This window comes from Salvia miltiorrhiza, chromosome 2 (assembly GCF_028751815.1).
Source record: "Salvia miltiorrhiza cultivar Shanhuang (shh) chromosome 2, IMPLAD_Smil_shh, whole genome shotgun sequence".
In the NCBI taxonomy this organism is placed as follows: Eukaryota; Viridiplantae; Streptophyta; class Magnoliopsida; order Lamiales; family Lamiaceae; genus Salvia; species Salvia miltiorrhiza.
In genome coordinates this window covers 20,672,880-20,696,282 of record NC_080388.1, presented here as the reverse complement: position 1 = coordinate 20,696,282, position 23,403 = coordinate 20,672,880, and the positions used below count along the sequence as shown (strand labels likewise).

General features: G+C 38.4%; 1 protein-coding gene and 1 pseudogene across 1 annotated transcript; one reads left to right on the top strand and one right to left on the bottom strand.

Annotated features, from left to right (window-relative positions):
• The first annotated feature begins 4,089 nt into the window (after nucleotides 1–4,089).
• On the top strand, nucleotides 4,090–5,324 carry LOC131011523 (uncharacterized; annotated as a pseudogene).
• Nucleotides 5,325–17,278: 11,954 nt separating this feature from the next.
• LOC131011526 (uncharacterized) lies at nucleotides 17,279–21,111 on the bottom strand. The gene is made up of 5 exons (XM_057939309.1): nucleotides 20,806–21,111; nucleotides 18,934–19,090; nucleotides 18,605–18,655; nucleotides 18,368–18,460; nucleotides 17,279–17,602 (listed from the first exon to the last, which is right to left on the bottom strand). Exons 1-5 carry the CDS (start codon nucleotides 20,928–20,930, stop codon nucleotides 17,543–17,545), a joined length of 486 nt encoding a protein of 161 aa, XP_057795292.1. The 5' UTR covers nucleotides 20,931–21,111; the 3' UTR covers nucleotides 17,279–17,542.
• Between the last annotated feature and the right edge of the window lie 2,292 nt (nucleotides 21,112–23,403).

Below are 23,403 nucleotides of genomic sequence, written 5' to 3'. Positions count from 1 at the left end.
AAAATCCTCTCCATCGCCCTAATCCAATGTTCAGCATCCACTGGACTCCCAACCCCATTAAATGAAGGCGGACTTTGTTTGAGGAAAAGTTCCTCAACCCTTCTTGGCGGTTCAATTTCTACATCTACTTGGTTTCTTAGGGCACGTGTAGGAGGCATTCTGTGATTAAAGGTAAAAGATTCTCAACATATTCCTTACCTCGATTCATAACATATTCCTCTTGATTCAAACATGAAAGCACCATAGTAAACAATCTAAATCCTTACTACAGAAAACACTAGATAAACTCAACAATTGCATGGGCTCAATTCTTGAACGATATCAAGACAAAGTGTTGCAGAAAATTTTGTTTGAGATACTCAAATGAATAACCCGATGGTAGAAAAGAATAACTACTAGGTCGAACAAAATGACCTAGAGTAAGAATCCATCCGGCTTTTTAACTAAAAGTTGAACACGTGGGTTTAAAAACCCAACGACGTCTACCGAGATTTGAATCATGTGGACTGGCCAGGTCCAACATAATTACTTCCCAGTTACACGGGAAACATTGTCCCGAACTTGGTAATTCTGGGTCTTCTAAACCCTCAAGATACAATAACAAAACTCCTTGCATTGCTTTCAACTATGCACGTATCTTTCCAGTCTATTTCGAGTTTCAAAGAAACTATCGTCTCCCGAAGGAAACCAAAACATTCGTGATGTTCAGTCATTTTCTCATTCGTCATTCTCAAGCATCTAGGTTATAGGGATACCCTATAAATCCATCAATCTATGTTCTTGCAAATGTGATCATGAAACTTATAATAATCTACATTCCTTGAAAAACGTATTCATGTCCATTCATTCCTCTAATCGTATCGACATAGTATGCAAAAAATGTGTCATACCAACGTAAAGCATTCAACATTCATTCATAGCATATCTTCACAATCATCTTCATGCAACTGTTGAAAACCATAACACTATTAAAAGATTGAAACCATAGTTACCTTTTTCTTGATTGAGCGTGATGCAATGAAACGTTGAGCGGTGTCATATAGATTCATTTAAGTCAAATGACTCGATCTAGACTTGGCTTTTGAAGGAAAATTCTTGGGCCAGAGCAAACGAACAGCTCTGATACCACTCTGTCACAGCCCGCAATCCCTAAGGATGGCTTAACAGGGGTTATGACTTGGGAAGGGGATTAAGAAGCGGAGAAAGAAATGGGCATTTACTTAACAATCAAACATTTAACGAAAAGAGAAATTTATTTATATAACACTAGGACCATAACTGATCACTTGGGTACGTACAAGACGTTTGTTCGGGAAGGCCCGTCGAAGTGGATTACCCAACAAAAGAGTATCATTCTTGAAATAAAACATTAACATGATCAGAGTATCTTGCAGCGGAAAATACGTGTGAGTTATACATATGAAGATGTATACTCAAGGGTACATTACTGTTCTATATCAAAAGAGTACATCCGCTCAACTCCACTCCATTCCATCACCCGCTCAACCTGCACATTAGGGAAAACAACACGCAGGGCTGAGTAAAAATACTCAGTGAACATAAGCCGGAAACATAACATTTTATATCATTTATTGAACTGCCAACAGTAACACACAGGGTTTTACTTGAAGGACCCGTGCTTACTAAACATTTTCTTTCGTTTCATAAAGTTGGTCGGTCGACCCATTTTCGGTTTATATGAACCATATCTGTTCCTTTAACACGCCGGGAAGGAGGCCTCCTTCCACAGACGCCAACACCGGTCGCAAGCGACACACAGCCTCCATGGTGTACACGTTAACCCTTACTAGCAAACCTTCGTCTAGCGTAGGGTCCAAATTCGATTTCCTTTATAGTTGGCGAACCAACACAGATAGGATACATACATAAAACATAAACATTTTTGGCAGACAATCATTTTATAAACATTTCCTTTCCATTCATAAGAACCATTCATCATTTAATCATTTCCGTAAACATTTCATTTCATAAGAACCATTCACCATTTAAAATAATACAGTAATATCATGTCAATCATTTCATTTCGTATAAGAAGCCTGTATGCAGGGGATCTCAATATACGTGTTTTAAGAAAGCCCACCTTATTCGTTCCCACTACGGGCGTAGAGTTACTTCCCTTTTTTGCTATCACTTCCCGCGTGGACCTTCATTGACGAAGAATCGATGAGGAGAAGGGTCATATAAAGGAAACCTCATTTAACCTAAACTCACATAAGGAAATAAAACTTAACACTTTAAAACCCAAGTCTTGCCAGCACTGACTTGGCAGTCAGAGCTGACAACACGACATGGCTGGACATTCCAATCCAGCACTGACTACTTGTCATCGCTGGATTATCATTCCAGCGCTGACTACTCGTCATAGCTGGACTCTCATTCCAGCGCTGACTACTCGACATGGCCAGGGCTAAACTTAATCAGCCAGAGCTGACTCACCAGCCAGAGCTGAAGTCAACAGCCAGAGCTGACTCGCCAAGGCTGAAGTCAACAGCCAGAGCTGACTCGCCAGAGCTGACTTCAACAGCCAGAGCTGACTCGCCAGAGCTAACTCGCCAGAGCTGAAAATCACGCAGCAAACTAAAAAAGTTCAACACTCAAACATGCTCTGCAAACTCAAACAAAAATCCTACACATTTCTTACCATCTCCAAACATCAAACTAACTCTAACATGCTCAACCTCCATCTTAGAACTCAACAACACATTAAACTAGCTCAAGAAAAGCTCAAAACTCACGACACAAATTCAGTCATGCTCGACCAAACCTACAACTTATCATGCTTGGAAAAATGCAATTTAAACATATAATCATCCTAGCATGCTCCTAAACACATATATCAAGTCACAACGATTAAAAGAACAATCGAAGGATGAAGAACAAGAAGAACAAAAACGGGTTGCCCAACTGGGTTCCCTAGCTACGGTTCGAACCGATCTTAACTCCTTCATTAAACATGCTTGACATCTGCCCAAGAACAACATACTAAAAATTCACGACGATCCGACGTCGTTTCAAAATAAAGTCGAGAATCGACGTTTTTCGACGTCGACGAAAATCGAAAAGAAAACCATCAAAACGTAGGTAGAGATGTTACCTACTTAGATGTGTGATCGAAAAGATGATCGGCGTTCGTCTCGGTGCTCAAAAGCTTGAAGGAGCTTTAATGGTGTTCTTGGTGTGTGTGTGTGTTTTGTGCGTGAGAGATGAGGGAGAAAGGTGGCTGCTACAGCCACCTATATATAAGGGTAGGCTTGGGCGGTTGGGTGGGGTGGTCTTGGTAGGGTAGGCTTAGATATTTAGCCGTTAAATATCTCGTTTCGTCTCGTTTTAACGACTAACTACCCATACTCTTCGTTACTCGCCCTCTCAACCTCTACTCACTTTCATCACACTCGTAATTCTATATAAATATAGAAAACGTAAGCTCGTTCTCGAAATTCTAATAAACGAGCTTGGTTCGTTTATCGAGAAATTCTGGTTTACTATTCACTCATCGTCCAAAAATACAAACTTTCGTCTTTGGACTCGTATCGAAAAACTAAGAATATTTCTCGACGACGTGCATGTAAGATTTTTGAAAGTCGACAAAAAGACAAAATAGCCGTATTTACTATTCATCGTCAAAAAGTCTAAAATTTCAAAAACGTCTTAACGGACTCAGATTTCACTTCCGAGTTCATCGTTCTCATTCAAATAATTATCTCTAATTATTCAAATACTCAACTCAAATACGGATATAAAATCCCACATCATCTAAACATAAACAAAAAGAACTTCTCATCTCTATAAAATAACCAATCAAGGAAGTTAAACCATAATTACACAAACTTAAGCACTTAAACAAGTCATTAAAAGCTCGGGTATTACATACTAAGATGAGAACAGTGAACTTTGTAAGGAATTTTCTGATCGACGTTTATTTTATTACATGAACTGTCTACGCCAATGATGATGTCTGAAGATACGAGTCGAGGGCATAAGTGAGATCACTCCAAAGCACGAGAGCTAAAGCTAAGATTGCCAGGTGGGCATTACTTTCTTATATCCTATTACTGGAAGGACCGCACATTCACGTTTTAAAATTCCAATCAATGTAAATGAAGATTCCACATGCAACATAAAACAAGGAAGTCCACTCGCTGAGTTACTTGTAAAAGCAAACCTTATAATTTGGGATGAGGCGCCTATGATGCACAGATTTTGCTTTGAAGCTTTAGATAGGAGCTTACGAGATCTCATGCGCTTTTGCAATCCATTGAGCTCACAACTTCCCTTTGGCGGTAAAACAATAGTCTTTGGAGGCGATTTTCGACAAATTTTACCAGTGATTCCCAAAAGTAGTAGACAAGATGTTGTGCATGCTACAATCAATTCATCGTATCTCTGGAAAAGTTGCACAATATTAAGACTAACCAAAAATATGAGGCTTCAGAATACTTGCTCCGAAGATGAATCAATTCAATTGGACCTTTTTTCTAAGTGGATTGCAAGTATTGGAGATGGGACAATTGGAGGTCCTAATGATGGAGAAGCAACCATTGATATTCCAGATGACATTTTGCTTAAATACGACGGAGATCCTATTTCTACCATTGCGGATTACATTTACTCATCTGACAATAAAGCCATAGACACTGCATGTTATTTACAAGAACGTGCAATTTTGGCACCAACTTTAGATGTTGTGGAGTCTATTAACCAGCATATGATTTCGTTGAATGAAAGTGAAGGTCAATCATACTTGAGCTCAGATACTCCATGCAGATCAGAATCAAATGATTCTATATTTCAAGATATCCACACGCCAGAATTCTTGAACAGTCTTAGATGTTCTGGTATTCCTAATCATGAGTTATTTTTGAAAGTTGGAACACCTGTAATGCTTCTTAGGAATATTGATCATGCTAATGGTTTATGTAATGGAACTAGACTGGTCATTACAAGACTTGGCAGCCATGTATTAGAAGCAAAGGTTCTGACAGGTCAGAATGCAGGTCATAAAGTGTTGATTCCAAGAATGTCACTGACTCCATCAGATCCCAGATTGCCATTCAAGTTTCAACGGCGACAATTCCCGCTCATTGTCTCTTATGCTATGACTATTAACAAAAGTCAAGGTCAATCATTGAAACATGTTGGTTTGTTCTTGAAAACCAGTTTTTAGTCACGGCCAATTGTATGTAGCTGTCTCACGAGTCACATGTCGAAGTGGATTGAAAATTTTAATCATTAAGGAAGATGATGTAGACAGTACATCTACTACAAATGTTGTGTACAAAGAAGTGTTCAAAAACTTGCAATGAATTTTTGCCTTTTGCATGTCTTTCTATCATATTTATTTATTAGTGTATATTCTTAAAGCAATTTAGAAAAATTATATAAAAAATTTGTATTACTCAAACACACACACACACACACACACACACACACACACACATATATATATATATATATAATATAATGTAATGTAAAGAAAAAAATATATGTTATAATTGTATCGATAATATTAATGCATAAAATAAAAGAAAAAAGAGATCTTTCAAGAGTTGCCGTGTTTAAATATTTCCTCCAATATGAAGTATAACTTATAAGTTATATTCAATCATTACAAATAAATAAATAAATTATTTTAATAAAATATTAAAATCTACTATTATTTTCCTTATGTACAATGAATTAGTAATTTGATTACATTATTAATAATGTAATTTATGACACTTACAAAGTAAGATAAAATCAGCTTCGTCTATTAAACACTTATCATTATGCATTTTTTATTGTGCTAATTATGAAAGAAATATTGACCACGCATCGCGCGGGTATAACACTAGTGATGATTATGATGATGTTTATGAATTTTAAAAATGTTTTGGGATTTAATGATGATGTTTGAACTAATTAACTTGCCGAATTTTGTTGACGACGAGCCTGTACGTTACCACTCTCTACGGATGATGTTGGATTTGTATACTGAAAGTAAGAACGTTTTATGCTTGTATACAATGTTTCCTAAGTTCACTATTTTATCTCCTATCTGATTGTGTTCATGATTGCATATGTATGTCCTTTGTCTCTATATAAGTAGATTATATGGTGTGTTGTAGATCATAGAAGACCATATAATTGGAATAACCTTAAGAGATATAAACTTATCACAGCCGAGATGACTCTAGGACGAGTCGTTGGTTTAGGCTGCAGTATAGACGGAAGGAGTTTGTCTTGACTACTTGTCTATACTGGTACGTCATAACGTATTGATAGGATCACAGTGAGATGTATTCTTCTATCTGACATAAGTGAAGAATCAAGATCTCGGTGACTTAATAGAATCTTAATACTAATAAGATTTCAAATATATATGTTGATTCGTATATCACTTTGACTTACTATGGGTGAGAGTTATATAGTAACTTGAGTACTCTGTATCTTGGGTGATAGCGGTCAATATATGATATTTGATTATCTGTATTAGTACCCGTATCCGGTATAGGATAATGACATCCCCTTAAGGAGCTCAATAAGGTTTATTGCGTTAAACCCTGCAGGTTGATTAAGTTCAGACGCAATAATAAAGTTTGAGTGGTACTGCTTAAGGATTACGAAGAGATTAATTAATTTAAGCTGTCAGAGCTCTAATTAATTAATGGATGTCGGATATTTTAAATACGGGGATTTAATAAGTCTAAATACAAGCTCCGACTCATCATCGACAATAAAGGGGTAAGTCAATATTAGTTCTCTAGTGGAATTAACTATAATATTATAAATTAATTATGGTCTGGGCTGACCATGGAGAATTAATTTATTTGAGGCTCATCTTTATTCCTTGTATCTGATCCCTGGACTGGCCCAAAGACTCATGAGCCCAGGAAGCAGTAATTTTCGTCCACCACCTCCTTGTGCAGCCCTAGATTGTATTTTATTTTAAATATAAATACTGCTATCTGCTCTCAGTATCAAGCTGTACAACAAAAAATTAGGGTTTGAGAGAGCAATAAAAGAGAGGGGGCGGCACTAAGGGTGGCGGCTACTACTGCTTGGGAATTCTCATAGCTCGTTGTCCATCCAACGTTGAGAATTGGAGTCAGATTTTCGCAGGAAATCAAGTTCTGGCAGTTTCGGGAGAACGGCCATAACTTCCTCCACAGAACTAGGCGGCCACGGAAATCTCTCTCGAAGACGAAGAAGTCGTACTTCTGGGAAAAATACGATTTGAGGACGTTTGAGGCTTCAAACGAAGGCTTGAAGCTGACTGGTCTGTTCAGCTGCGAATTTGACGAATTCTTCCGAATTCTTCAGGTATTTCTGAACTCCAAAGTGCAACACTTAAATTCATAGGGGCATGTTAGGGATTAATCGTTGTATGATAAATTAATAATAATCCAAGAAACGGTCTTTAGGCAAATCGAGTATTAATTCAGTTTAATATTCCTTCAGATGAGACGAATTTGGGTCCTACCATAAGCGGGATTGTGTACACAGAGGTGATCGTGAGCTGTGTACCGGGTTGGCCGGTCAGAAATGACTGTGAGCCGACTGTCGGGACAGCCGGTTACGGTGCTTGAGAAAGAGGCCTACTTCTCAGTATCTTGATGATGATGAGTTGTAGAAGTGGTACTACATGTTGAGTATTTTTTACTGCAGTCTATCATTTATTGTTTATGATGCTTATAATTTATTAATTGCTTACACGGGTTCTTTTGAGTAAAACCTCTGTGTATAGCATAAGTGGCAAGTTATATATATATATAGCTCTAAGAGCGAGATTGTTTATTTTCAGCTTATGTCCACTGAGTATTTTATACTCAGCCCTGCATGTATTTCTAAATGTGCAGGATGAGCAAGGAGAGAGATTGGCTGGCCGCTGGAGGGTTTGTTGTTTCAGATGTCTTTTGGTACCGTATTCTATTCCCATACGGTAGTATGAACAGTTGAAGACTAGTTTTTTTTAACTTAATTAAGATTGTCACTCTCAGCTATATGTCTTCATACATATAGTCTGGTCACGTTTTGCTGTGCTACCCTGAACAATATGAATTCTTGTAAATATTTAGTTATACTCCCTTTGTTTTTATTGACAAGAATCCTGATACTTTTGGATTTATTAAGCCGACAATATTTCTATTAATGTTGATGATATTTCATTTGTTTTAGCATGATTTATTATTAGCTTCCGCTTGATGAGTTATCTAATTTGTGTGGATATGAAAACTTTGCAAGAGAATATATAACATAGTTTAGGTTTTCTTCTCTTTCATCTTTGAGAATGCAGACGATTTGGAGATTTTAGGTCTGCCGTCGCTAACCCTCTTTTGGCGTCGGCGACGGTCTCCCTCCTCTCCGGTGTGATTCTGCCAGAGACAAGACGACCGCCTCCGCCTTTCCGGTGCGACGCGGCTCATCTTCTCCTCCTCCAGCGAGGCGCTACTCCACCGGTGCAGCGCGAATCAGATTCGCTTCGAATCGACGCTGAGTTTCGGGAGCCCTGATGCAGACGTTGCCCTAGTCGTACGTATTTCTCCCGTCGCCTCTCGCTGATCGATGGCCACTTCTCTGTCAGCCGGATTTCGCGACAAGGGAGCCCTTAACCTCCCCTCCATTTCTGCGAATTTTGAAAAGCCACAAACCATAAATAAGCCCAACTCTCCAACTCGGTCTTCCCCTTCATCAGGCAACGACGCGGCGAATACTACAAACCCTAGCGTGGCTGGAAACGCTCGGATTTCTTATGCGAACGCCACTATGAAGCGACCTGTTAAGCGGTCGGATTTAGCAGCCCATGTGTATCACGATTTGCGTCCAACGAAGGAGGGAGATCAATTCTCCCTGAAAATTCCAAAGGCTTTATATCTTGAGGAGGTTAAAGCTTTTGAGCACGCGTTGACAGGACGCCTCCTGCTTGGGAAAGGTGATAAGCCACGTTCAACTATGGAGTTGAAGTCGGAGCTTCAACAACTTTGGGGTATAGCTTCTCCTTGGCAATTGATTCCGTTGGGAAAGAGCTATTATACACTCCGATTTACTATGGCGACTGATAAAGCTATAGCGAAGGAGAAGACGATCTGGGAACTCTCGAAGGGGAATCTTTGGCTCCGGGAGTGGACTTGCAATTTTGATCCGTTCAAGGAAAACTCTCCTTTAGCTAACGTGTGGGTCAGAATTCATTACCTTCCAATCGAGTACTGGAATCCACAAGTTATCTCTGGCATTGGACGTTTCTTGGGTCACCCCTTGAAGATCGATGGTGCGTCGGCAGGAAGAGATTTTGGACAGTTCACCCGTATTCTTGTTGAAATAGATATGTCTCTTCCTATCCCTAATACTATACTTATTGATATGGAGGAGTTCTCTTTTCATGTGGAATTTGTTTTCGAAATTCTTCCCCTTTATTATGGTCGTTGCAAGATTACGGGACATTCTCCCAATGGATGTCTCAAGAACAAATCGGTGGCGCCGGGGGAGGCGAAGGATACGAATACGGCGCTGCCGAAGCAACCGCAGCCGATTATCCAGAAATCCCAGCCACAGCCGATGCTTGAGTGGCAGCAGGTCGGTGGAAGGCAGCAGGTTGGGAAGGAGCCGGTAGTGGCTGAATCGGAGCAGGTTGGGTCCAAGATTACTGAACCGAAGAAGTTGTTGGGGAACTCTTTTGGATCCTTGGTGGCAGAAGATGTTGAGGAGGAAAACTTGGAGGTGGTAGATGAGGATATTAATGTGGAGTCTACAGAGGGACGCCTGGCTGCGAGTCCCATGAAGGGTTTTAAAGGGCGTAATGATGACTTCGACTGTGAGGCCAGCGGCTTACAGAAGAAAGAGTTAGCCCTTGAGAACACTATCAGAGCACAACGTCTGGAGCATGAGCTGGCAAAAGCGCCAAACTCTTTGGCGTCGGCGGCTGGGACGAACACAGAGACTGATTCTCCTATCCTTTCGGGAGTGAATGGAGGAGCTGTGGTAGAGCAGCAATCGGTATTTAGGGCAGAAGATTCAGCGACCTAGCGGGTTATTTCTCCGATTGATATTGAGAAGCAGTCCAATCCTACTCCGGATGAGATGGCGAGTCGTATAATTAGGTTAGAGGAGCAGGTTAATCAGGGGATGCAGTTGCTCTCGGAGCAGAAGCGCGGACGTGGTCGTCCAAAGGGCTCGGTAAAGGGATGAGAGCCTGTACATGCAATTTCGGAATGTTGTATTAAAAGTCGTCTCAGGAATGCGGAAGAAATGGGTTACAAGCCGAGGGATTTTGTGGTTGATCTCACCAATATGCCCAATATGATTGCAATGAATAATGTTGTCCATGGGCGTTGGTCGAATGACATGGATGATTATCCTTAGTTTCAGTATTAAGTTACTTAGTTTTTCCTTCTCTTTTCAAGTTTTGTGCCCTTAGTCTGCGTCTTTGTGCTTTCAAGGGATGTTTTTTCTTCCTTTTCTTTTTTAATAAATCTTAAATTAATTAATTAATTATCAAGTTTCCCTTGTTTTCCTTTATCATTTTTTTAGTCGTATCGATACCCGGTCTACGCTATCACTGGCTAGATGTCGGGCTGCGACACATCTATGCCTTGTCCAGATTTATAAACTTAGCTAGACGTAAAGTAAATTACGAAAACAAAAGATAAATAAGACATGGAAATAAAACAAAGTAAACTTACTTAATAAGGGAAAAATGGGCAGGATGCTACTCTGCCAGCATAAAGCATAAACTAAACGTCTTACCCAAACCGGGACTTAAACATAAACTAAACTAAATGCAGAAAATAAAAGATTATTTTTGGTACTTGCTCCTACTCCCTAGTTCGTGCGTTGTACCCCTTCAAAATGAAATGGAATAGGTATATATAGAGATCCAGGCATGGGCCAAAGGCCAACACACAGCTAGGGTTTTGGAGAGCTCAACTCCGGCTGGAGTGTTTTTCTTCTACATGAGATAGAGTCGACAAGTGCAAGGACTCTACCTTTGATAAAACTCCATCCTCCGATCCATGCATATCTTCAAGCTTTCGTTCATATATTCTCAGCGCATGGGAAAAGGAATATTCTCGCGCATCTTCTTCATGTACCGGATCTGCCACGTCAGTATCTAGCCTTGGACGCCTGGTCATGATGTATTGCTCCCCTGTTCACCATTCATGCCTTCATTCTGCCCTTCTACATGCCCTCGATGCCTTTCGTGGTGGATGCTGATTTCTGAGCGTAAGTCAGGCTACTTCTTGGTTAGCGGCAAATAGCCTTAGCTGCAACACTCTCTCCCAGAAGTAGCTCCAACTGCACAGAACACAATAGAACTCCTCATCTGAGCTGTACTACCTACTCGATCAAAATATGCCCAGCAGGTCATCAAAAGTGACTCTCGATCTTTGGATTGCATTCAGCCTATAGGCTTCGTTAGACTTGATCATTGAGGTGCCTTCCCTTTTCTCATCGGATTTGCTCCATATTGCCCATTATAGCATCCACGAGTCCTTGCCAAATAAGTGTCCTCCCAGATACAAAAACAAGCAAAAAACACACACAAAGACTTGATCTAGACCTAAACACAACAAGGTAAAAAAGAGCACAAAACTTGGGCTCGTCAGGGGGGTACCCGCAAATTGTCGGGGTCCCGAAATCAGAGATGATGGATCAGGGTACTGTACATTAGTAAAAGTCTAGGTGTGGGATTCGATTATGTCGGGTCTCCTGTACCTAGCACCCAGCAAACAACACCAAACCAAAAAATGCGTGCAAAGTTAAAGGGGTTCCGGCTTACCAGTATTTAGAATTTACAGTAACTTTTTTCTTAAAGAGTTACTATATCTTCTTGCAAACATGCATTTCACCAAGCAGAAAATTCTTTAAAGGAAGTTTTAAAGAAAAAATGTCATTAAATTCACTGAGTGCATTAGTAATCAACCCTAAGATTTAAAATCGTTTACATATTAAAGGAGCTGGACGCAGTGGAGGGCAGGAGATGGTGTTGGTCAGGAGTAGTACAAGAAGGTCAAGGTTATCCTTGACAAGTCCTTTCCTCTTAACTTCATGGAAACAAGACATTTAAGAACATTGTTATTTGTTTAAAAAAATTGAACAATTGAGTTGCTCTCGGACACTCAACTTTCTTTTCACAAATTATCCAAATTTGACCAGAGTCCTCATACTCCACATCAAATCGGGTTCTTTTGAACAATTGATATGAGTATCGGTTAATTAATTACGCTAATTAACCAAGTTTTTAGCAAAGTTAGAAAGGTTAATCATTTTCGCTAATTAGCCTAGTTAAGTTAAAGCACTCACAGTCCATGTGTCGGCCCCTAGATAAGGTTGGTTGTCACAATTTTAGCAAAAAAATTATTTATATAATCAAAAAGTATAATTGCCAAATAGAGTGGACATGTGGCTATCAACTTGGAGGACATACCATTGTTCTAAATACGAAGTAGATAAATTTAAGGGTGAGCAGAAGCTGAACCACAACGCAAAATCGAACTGAACCGGTGCGGTGCAGTTTCGATTCTGCTGGTGTGGTTTTCGATTCGATTCCAAAAATTGAAAACTGAAAATTTTCATTTCGATTTCGATTTTCAGTTTTTGGTGCGGTTTTAAACCGAACCGAACCGATAAATATTAATATTTTATTATATATTTATATTTTACAATATATATTAATTTTCTAATTTTAAACCTAACCCTAATACACTATACACGCGTCTAAACTCCAAATCCAATTCTCTCCCAAATATGCAGGGCTCGTTCCACCACGACATCTTGGAAGATCTTCTCGGAGATGGGATTTTCACGGTGGACGGTGAGAGATGGCGCCACCAGAGGAAGATGTCCAGTTGTGAATTCTCCACCAGAAACCTCCGAGAATTCAGCAGCGGCGTCTTCAAGACCAACACAGCTAAACTTGCCCATTTACTCTCCGCAGTTGTCGCATCAAATCAAACAGTTGAAATTTAGGCATGTAGTAACTTCACCTTTTCCGCCCCACTCACAAAAAAAACTAACCAATTCATTTTCTGCAGATTTGTTCGTGATTGTAATATGATTTTTTCGAAAAGAAAAAAAAAATGCATCGGTGCGGTATACCGAACCGAAACCGATGATTTTATCGGTTCGGTTTGGCCCCCCAATTGGTGCAGTGCGGTTTCAATTTTAACCATCGGTTTAATTTTTTGTTTTCATTTTTTGGTGGGGTTTTGCACCGAACCGAACCGATGCTCACCCCTAGATAAATTTGACTTCAAGAAAATAAAAATTAAAAGAAAAACATATTACTGATTTATTAGACTAAACCTAGTAAATCTCATACGCGAAACAACATTATTTTGTTCATATTAATAGTTGTGTGTCATTTCCAATTACTAATTGGACTTTTCGCCACGACAATCATTTCCAAATAGATGCAAACTCAATTAATTGAACTTAAATTAGGGATCTATACAGATTAAAATTCAATTCAGTATTGAATTCAAATTTAAATTTTTATGATTTGAATACAAGTACAAATACTTTTTTATTCAATTATTTATGAAATATGATTTCTGATACGATCCTTGCCAGACCGTTCAAAACGAATATGCTAGCAGAAGGCTTGATAACGAACTAACGAACGATAGATGATGGAAGATCCCAAAACCTCTGATTCTAACCCACTGAATGATATAGGCGATAGAATCCTTATACCCCAACGTGACGTTGAGGCAGCAACTCGGGGACGATGAATGACACCCGACGAGGGTTGGTTGACTCGCCGTTACGCCGATAGATGAATTCGACTTGGAATTTCAAGAAGAATTCGAAAAAGCTCTCAAGAGAGAATAAAACTCACAGTTTTTTATTAATAAAAGGTTCAATTTTCGGCCACACCCTAAAAGCCCTATATATAGGCAAAAACTAAACTTAGTCTAATAAGGAAACAAATTAAATAAAACCCTAATCAGCCAAACAAGGCCCTTATTCCCTAATTTTCGAAAATAACCCAATAAGCTAAACTATTGGGCTCTAAAATAACAATGCAGAAAATAAAATAAACAAGGCCTCCCAACTTCGGCCCAAAAGTAAATAAATCAAAAAAATCAATGCGCCAACTCCACCATCTTCAAATGGCGTCTTTTTCAACTCCTGCTTTTTCAACGACGAACCTTGGGCTGCATCAATTTCAAAATCATGATATTCAATTAGATATTCAAAAATATTCCATTATATATTTACACACATACAGATACACATATTTATTTTTATATTTAAAAAGATAAAGAAAAAAAATAGTGAAGTACTATTTTGATGAACTTGATAACAAACTTTTTTTTATTAACGCATTTGACCGTTCTTGATTATGTTATACAAACTTTTTAATTTGTGGCTTCTATTATGATTTGGAAGTCCAAAGAGTGGAATTATTTTTTCAGTATTTATTATTAAGTGTTTATTACGTAAGTATATGAGGCGATTTTCGTATCAGCCATTACAAAATACCGAAAATTAATAGATTCTTTCTTCTACATAAAAAACCGCAGTCTCTCTATCTCATTTCTTTACTTTTGCACTCTATCTCTCTCTAAAACCTAGTTCATTCGCTGCACCTCCACCACTCTGAATCCCTAATCCTCTCGTCGCACTGCTAAAAATTTTGCTCTGATACACCGTTACTGATATACTACCATCTACTCCAATCACTTTCTTATTTTTTATTTTAAAATCTCTCTCTCTCTCTCTCTCTCTCTCTCTCTCTCTCTCTCCGCTGCTATCTCTCCCCGATGAGTTCTTAGAGTTCCAGATCTTCGAGAATTATCAGATGAAAATCCATATCTAAATAGATTTGGAACGATATGGTATGAATTCATACAATCTGTTTCAAGATTTATTGTGTCACCCTGAGGACTGGAAGGGGCCAAATACGCCCATTAGCCTCATCCATATGGCCCGTACCAAGATCGGTTGGGGCAAGGATTGGTACAATAGGTGTGAATGAAACCATTAGCACAATTTGTGCCGGTCACCCCGAGATCTGTCCTGCATATGCGAGGAACGAGTGGTACGAAAAAATAAATTTGTTCCATCCATGCCAAGTGAGCATGATTTTGGTGAAGACAACAATATATAGCCTTCCCCAATTCTTCACCCTGCCCCCGCACGACACTTTTCTCCAAACTGATGAAAAAAATAATTTATGAATTTAGTTAGATTTTGTGTTAGTTGTTGAGATTTGGAACATTAATTAGCTCATGAGATTTGTAATTTATTGTTTGGAAAATGAATAAAATGTTGATTCGAACTTCGTTCATTAATTATACTTGAGTTTGTTGGAAGAAACTGCAAGTCTATAATGGTTTTATTGCACCATTTTTGTGTGACGAATGGTACGAAATGCCATATTTATACCATTTGTCCCAGGTGTTGGCATGACAGACTTTGTGACGAATGGTGTGAAATGGAATATTTGTACCATTTGTGTCAAAACCCGGGCGCCACAAACATTGGGATGAATGGTACGAATATACCATTTCGTACCATTTGTGTCAATTATTTGGCACGCCAGACATTGGGGCGAATGGTGTGAAATGGTATATTTGTACCATTCATCCCAACTACGCCATTTTTATCAAATGATTGATGCAAATAAGTTATTTCGAAGCATGTGTCCCAAGGATTGGTGCAACTGACCTTAGGAAGAATTGTGTGAAATGGCCTATTAGTGTCGATAGTATCGTGAAAGACATTGGCACCGGAGTCACACTCCCACCTTACTAAATTTTCATTTTTTTTTTGTAAAATGTATGATGAGAGAGAGAGAGAGAGAGAGAGAGAGAGAGAGAGAGGAGAATAGAAACCCCGTCTTCACATAAAGACATTCAGGGCACCTCACACCCGCCTAAGGAAATGGTTAAAAGTGACAAACATTAATTTTTTCAATTAGTGTATCCAATGATTGAGTTGACACTGGTTTTACCCATATTCATTGCTTATGTTGATAGCATCTTTTGCACTGAAGATTATTTAGTCATATACGTTGAGAAGAATATTTTCTCAACAATTGATAATCAGAAGATCTTGCAACGTTTTTAATATAGAGAAGGGTGTGCAGTCAAGAGAGATGTTTGAGAACTTCTTCTAGTGAGAGAAAATCTCAACCGCACTACTTGAGAGCTCTTTCATTGAATAATTGTATCATGAAGACAATTATTGTGGTATATGTGCATTGTAGCAAATCAATATTGTTTACCGAAGAAAGAGTGTCAACTCTGATCTCGATTTGTTTGTTGTACCAACATCTTTAACAGTATTTTCGACAAGCCTCAAATAACAATCGTAAGACGATATTGCTCGTTATAGTGTACACAGTCCACAACATTTGTATCTCGACTCTCTAACTTACAATAGTTCAAATGAACATTAGATGTTGCATTACAACTTATCGTATCAAACGAATTACTAGATATTTAGTCCTAAGTGCCTTTTCACGAAGATGTGCGAACCATAGCCATCTTCATCGATCAATTTATGGCTTCAACAGATTGTCGTACGCCTACGTTCTATGTTCAATGTTTCATATAGTTTGTTTATTAATTACTTAATCATTCATAATTAGATATAGAACAAGTAATACATTGTGGCTCAATGAGCAGAAGTAAGGAATAATTGTCGGTGAACATGGACAGATAAAAATGGACTTTTGTTAACGTTTCAAAGCAGAGAGGGATATAAACGAACCGAAATACACTTGAAAGAGAGGAATTCCAGAACTAGGAATGAGACTGCTACTTATAGAGAGTTTAAATGATTTGATGAGTGTTACTCATATTAACAAGATGAGTTTTTTTTCTGAAGACTACCTAAAAAAACGCTAAAGTTAAGCAAGTGAACGAGTTTTTTTTTCTGAAGACTTAAAACGATTCTATGGTGAATAACCTCTAGGATGTTTCTTAGGGAATATGCAAGTGAACAAAATACACTAAAAAGACTCATTAATATGTGAGAGCATATGTCAAATTTAGAGTTGGGTCGTTATGAGTTTACTAAAACTTATTCCAATAATTTTAAACGAGTCTTCCTTAATGGCGAAAACTTGTATATGTCCAAATATACGATACAACCATCACTCAATTAAACTAGTTACATCAATTTTGCAACCTCGTGTTATTCACTACCATATAAAAGTGACTGGTCAGTTGTTATTAGTATTACTACTACAAGTATGAATACATGTATATATACTTCAATTCTGTAGTGTGTGAGCCAACTATATTGCATATAAATTTCACTCGGTGGAAGATAAACGAACCCGTAAAACATGCTAGACGCGGCAAAAACATTCAGGAACATTATGAAGAGAAACTTTAACGAACCCTATACTATACACAATTTCACAATGTCATTTAAATGAATATCCGACTAGTAACAGGATCACATCTAAATCAAACCAGCTTTACATAAATAAAACCTTCACCGCAGATTCTTCATGTTCTCGTCATTTCTTTTCCATTTCTTCACAAGATTTATAAGCGATTTTGATATATCAATGGAAAGTTAAACACCGTCATGTGGTAATTTTCAAGAGGAATGCCACCATACATCCCAACAAAGCACCAGCAACAACCTGAGTTGGGAGAGGAGAAAACCATAAGTTTGGTTTTTTTTTTTTTTTTTTTTTTTCCCCTTTTACTATTAAGGATCAATAATAGTTCTCCATTTCCACTCCGCGGTTATTCGAACTCCCAACCTACTAGTTGAGGAAAGGCATCTTACCAACTCAGCTACACTTTGATTGACATCGATATCTTATTAGCCAAACCAATTTAATATATATATATATATATATATATATATACACACACACACATATATATTATATAAAATTAGTTATTATAAGAACTATATTTATTGTGGGAGTGTGAGAACACACTGGACGTACAAAATTAGTGTATTGGCAATGAAATTTACTGTACTAAAAAAATGAAATTTTTGCTCCATTCAGAATTCGAACCCTGATGTTGCATTCATCGATCAAGATGATGCATCCACCATATATCTTCACAATTGAAGGATTGAGAATGATTTTTCGTTTTCACTGTAAATAAGGATTCTTATTTGAACCTCTTCCCATATAATAACCAACCCCTATAAAAAGAAGTGTTCAAATGAGAACCTTTTTTTCGTGAGAAAGAAATAAAAGGTGCTATGCCCATCCGTAGGACATATTCTATTTCTACTAGCAGTCTACAGAATTGTTCTACATATCTAAGGGAAGAGTAAAGATTATATGTATAGAAATCCTCCATCCGATGGGAATAAAATACCGAAATGAATGAGGGCAGTTCAGGCAACCATACTAGAATTAGGAATGTACTTCAGCAAACCATACCTGCAGTGGAGTGTGGCCTAGCGAATCTCGAAGAGGTCTGACATTAGCAACAGGATGATCAGGAGGCAATTCACACACAATTTGATTCAATAACTGCAGCGTCAGTGCGGATAAATGTTTTCAAGTTTGGCAGAAAAAAACTGTAAAAATAAAATTATCTAATTTACGACAATCCAATGTGAAATGCCTGAAATGACCAATATAAGACCATCCTATCACCGTAAAACCAGATCTCACCTCAGCTTGCCGACCAGCATGAAGTCTGATGCCAGTAGCATCATACATCACCTGTAGTATATCAATATTGTTAGCCAGGAAAACAATTAGGAAAAAGGTTACAAAGCCTAATAATATTTACGAATTATCCCCTGCTTAACTAAATTACAATGGTTTCTTTAGTGACATTGAACTTAATAACATATTCCCTTCATCAAAGAAGAAGATAAGAAAATCAAATATATACCAGAAAATTACCATATCTGATGGGATCAAACATAGCTTAGAACTCGATAAACAAGCATGCAATGCTAAAAGGATGGAGAAAACCTGGTTTAGAAAGTACATACAACACATGCCAAGACAACTGCAATGGAAAATGATGCCCCCCCAACTCCTTCTTGCAAGCCAATTGCAGTTGCTAGAGCAGTGACAGTCGCTGAATGTGATGATGGCATTCCACCTGAGCTAACCATCTTTCTAGAATCCCATTTTTTAACCTTCAACCTGCATATCTAAATGGGCCATATTGAAAAATCAAACAAGAAATAGAATGATGACAGAAACTATAAGTTTCCATCTAATACAAGTTGGCAGGTAGTTAATTGTCACTAAAATGACAATGAATTGCAGCTCCACATCCCCTCCAACCAATAGGTTGGGGGTTCGAGGGGAAATGAGGAACCATTATTGATCCTCCTTAATTTAAGACAAAAAAATGAATTGCCAACACTACTATGTATTTTCACAGAGAAACGATAAAACACATATAAATCATAAGTTAGAAGACAAATAGCTATGAGAAAATGCTTTTTTCTTATATGGTCTTCAAAAATGAATCCTTCATAAGATAGCTAACTTTGTTCGCAACTCACTCCAATAAATCAATGCCTTAATAGCATTTTTAGCAAACATGAAGTCTAAGAGAAAGGTGAAGATCACGCAAATTTGTTTTCCCTCTCAAACCCCCCAAAAGCAGTGAAATATAGACGTCGTAAATGTTTTCAGCTGTTGCAATCTATATCCATCATGTTCGAGCCCATCCAGGGGAGAATTCAGGGGGCTAGAGGTGACTGAAGACCCCCCATCCCCCCTTCATTAATGAGAGAGAGAGAGAGAGAACATAACACATTGTTTTAATAATCAAAGTTAATAGGAAAGTAATTTCTTACTTTTCAATACAAACATTGTTTTATAAAAGAATCTGTCCTCATTTTATGCGTTCGTAGCACCTACGTTAATTGCTTAACATTTTGCAATGTTTTGTTATATTAGTTTGTTAAATTGTGTTATTTTTACCCCTTTTCCTCTCTTAGTTAATTTTCAATGCAAAGTTTGAGTCAATCCTCTAGTTGGAAACTTGGAATAAGATTATAACTATATTAATAATGAAAATTAGTTTATTTTTGTGGAAGATTGAACAATTTTTAAGAAAAACATGTAGAGAAGGCTTTTTATGTGCTTTTAATGTACCTGTTGTTGAATCAATAGAAAGAGATCACCTATTTATTATAGCAAGTGACTAAACACTAATATAAAGCCTATTAGGATTCTACCTGAGCCAAAACGGACTACCCAAAAAATTTGGCCTGAGGGCTACCGTCCCCAACCCCATGCAAATACTTTAAGGCTCAATACTTCAACAAGTTCAGCCCCTATCGACAATTCCTGAATTCGCCACTGAGCCCATCTATTCAAAACTTTACATATATGTTTCAGATATCAATTTATCATCTCTAGAGAAAGAACAAGATTTCACATTGAATACGTTATATACTAGAAAAGCCATCCTTATGTATTACAGGAACCAAAATACTAAAATGTGACCGTTGGGCCCCCTTAAGTACGAAACCTAGCAGTCTGGATTCTCCAACGGAAAGAGAAAACAAAGGATGGAATATGAATATATTGCTACTAGCCAAGCAGCTAAGAAAACCGACAGCAATCAGTAAGTTTTCTTGGTAATATACAATTAAACACACACATATTAATTAAATTTTCAACATTGCATCTCCTTATTACAATCGATACAATATCTGCAAATTTAGGACGCAATGCTTCAAATAGCAAACAATAGAACGTATAGCATGGGTAATCTCTTCTTCAGTGGGTACTTTGAAGAACCATACGGAAAATAAGAGATTCACACCACACTATCAACACAGCCTCTTCGTATAAACAAATCGCAACAATGTTAAGAAAGACAAGAAACAAAAAAGTACCAAGTAGTGAAAGGTTTGAGGAACTGAGCAATTGCACACGCGAGAAGGGCGGAAACGAGCGACAGGTTTGCAGGTGCAAGCGCGGAACGGAGAGTCGCCGCAGCATCAGCATCAGCGCCGGCCATCACCTCGCCGCCGGATCGAATTCGTGCGATTGAGGGAAATGACAGTGATTTGAGCTCTGAGGTTCCGAATCGACGGGCGGTGGGGATTTGGAATTTTGATTGGGGAAGATTTGAGGAGGGAGAGTCACGCGCAACCAATTTGGATGAAGAATTAATTGTTGTTTTCTTTTTGAGAATTTAGGAATTAATTAAATTTAAATTGGCACGACGACTAGTACACAGATTTTTATTTTTTTTTGGTTGAGAGATTGACCTATCAACCTATTTGATAGTAATATATATTTCCTCCATCCACAAAAATATTATCCTAAGAGCATCAGCAATGGAGGCTCGTTTGTGAGTTCGAGCCCCCCCCCCCCCCCCCCCCCCCCCCCGCGCTCCGAGCTCAACGTGTAGATTGATTGGGCGCGTGAAAGACACCGCCCAATCAGTAGATTGATTGGGCGCGTTTAATTAAAAAAAAATCAGATTTTTAACGTTGGAATTGTATCGTTGGAGGAGGCAGTCATTGCTCAAATGTTGTTTTCAATTTATTTTTTTAATTATTTCAATTTTCCTCAATATATATCCCCATTCACTTCTTCATTCATATCTCCCATTCACTTCTCTCTAATCCTTTTCTCCAAAAAAAAATGTTATCATCCAACAATTCTTCAAATCATTCTTCCACCAATTCTTCATATGACGAAGAAGTTCCAAACCCACAACTTCCTCATCTTCCCGATCCTATGCAAAATCCCGAAATGTTTTTTATGAGTCTTGCTGCAAATTTCATGCAAGTGGCGAGTTCATATCGATTCGATCATCCTCCTCTACCGAAAAAGAAGCGTAAAGTTATTCTTCGTGATCGTGAAGTTGGTGGCGAGCGCTTGCATCGGGATTATTTTGCTCCCGATGCAGTTTATGGGCCACAATTATTCCAATGTCGTTTTCGCATGAGCTGAGCGTTATTTCTACGCATTGTGAATGCGCTAGAAATCGATCCTCACTTCCAACAACGTCCCGATGCTTGTAGCTGTTTTGGCTTCTCATCGATCCAGAAGTGCACAGCCGATTCGGCAATTGGCGTACGGTATTGCTGCTGATTGTTGTGACGAATATCTCCGTATAGGAGAAACGACGACGTTGGCGTGCTTGAAGAAATTTTGTAAAACCGTTGTTCGTGTTTTTAGCGGCTTATATTTGAGAAAGCCAACCACTGCCGACGTTCAACGACACACTGCAATGCACGAGGCTAAACATGGGTTCCCGGGAATGTTGGGGAGCCTAGACTGCATGCACTGGGCTTGAAAGAATTGTCCAGTGGCTTGGCATGGCGCTTACACTCGAGGAGATCAGGGCGAGCCCACGATTATATTAGAGGTTGTTGCTTCACAAGATTTATAGATATGGCACGGCTTCTTCGGAGTCGTTCGCTCAAATAACGACATCAACATTCTCAACCAGTCCACGTTATTCAATGACGTCCTATCAGGCAATGAAGCAGCAGTGCACTTCGTTGCCAACAATTTCCACCACACCAGAGGCTACTACTTAACTCACGACATCTATCCGGATTGGCCAAGTATAGGGGTGGAAAGCTTCACATTTTCGAGCGACGAGAAGAAGCGGAGGTTCAAACTAATGCAAAAAGCTGCAAGAAAGGATGTGAAACGAGCTTTTGGCGTTCTTCAAGCTCGTTGGGGGTATAATCAAAGGCTCGTCTCGTCTATGGAAGCAGGAGCATATGTAGCATCATGTTTACGTGCATCATATTGCACAACATGATAATTGAGGATGAAGGAGAATTTGCAGCAGCTTGGGATGGCGATGCCGGTGAGGGATCAAGTAGCGTTCGTCAAACACAGTTCAATACCGGAGCACCACCGGAATTTGCCGCCTTTATGGCCCGAAGCGCAAACATGAAGGACAGTGGACTGCACGCTCGCCTCCGTGATGATTTAGTCGAGCATATATGGGCACGCTTTGGTCCCGTTGAGCCATAGTTCGTAGATTTAATTTTATCTAAATTAATGTAATTTTTCCTTATTTTCATTTTTTTTATTTAATGTAATATTTGATTTTTTATTTAATGAATTTTAAGTTGTTAAATTTAATGTTAATTTTAATTAAAAACAATAATATAAAATTAAATAGAAAATGAAAATAGAAATTAAAGAGCCAAGGGGTGGGCTCTTCCATTGTGGAGAGTGTGCTCTTAAATGGTGGGGACCACATTTAAGAGCCCACATTGGCTCTCCATTGTGGATGCTCAAATGGAGAGAGACAGGAGTTTAAAAAAAAATTGTTATTTATTTGGCTAGTTGAGAAAGGACCCACAAATAAAGAAAAATGAAAAAAATTAATTAAGTTAGTAAGTGAAAAATGAGGCCACATGTTAGTGAGTAGAGAAAGAGATCCATAAATTTACTAAAAATAGATTACGATAACTTTTTGTGAACGGATCAAAATGGCAAATTAGGATAACATTTCG

Coding starts and splice junctions, on each gene's coding strand:
- LOC131011526 (XM_057939309.1), bottom strand. CDS start 20,930: ATGGCCGGCGCTGATGCTGATGCTGCGGCGACTCTCCGTTCCGCGCTT. Junction 19,091..20,805: donor CTCAAACCTTTCACTACTTG/GTACTTTTTTGT, acceptor TTAGATATGCAG/GTTGAAGGTTAAAAAATGGG. Junction 18,461..18,604: donor ATGCTGGTCGGCAAGCTGAG/GTGAGATCTGGT, acceptor CTGACGCTGCAG/TTATTGAATCAAATTGTGTG.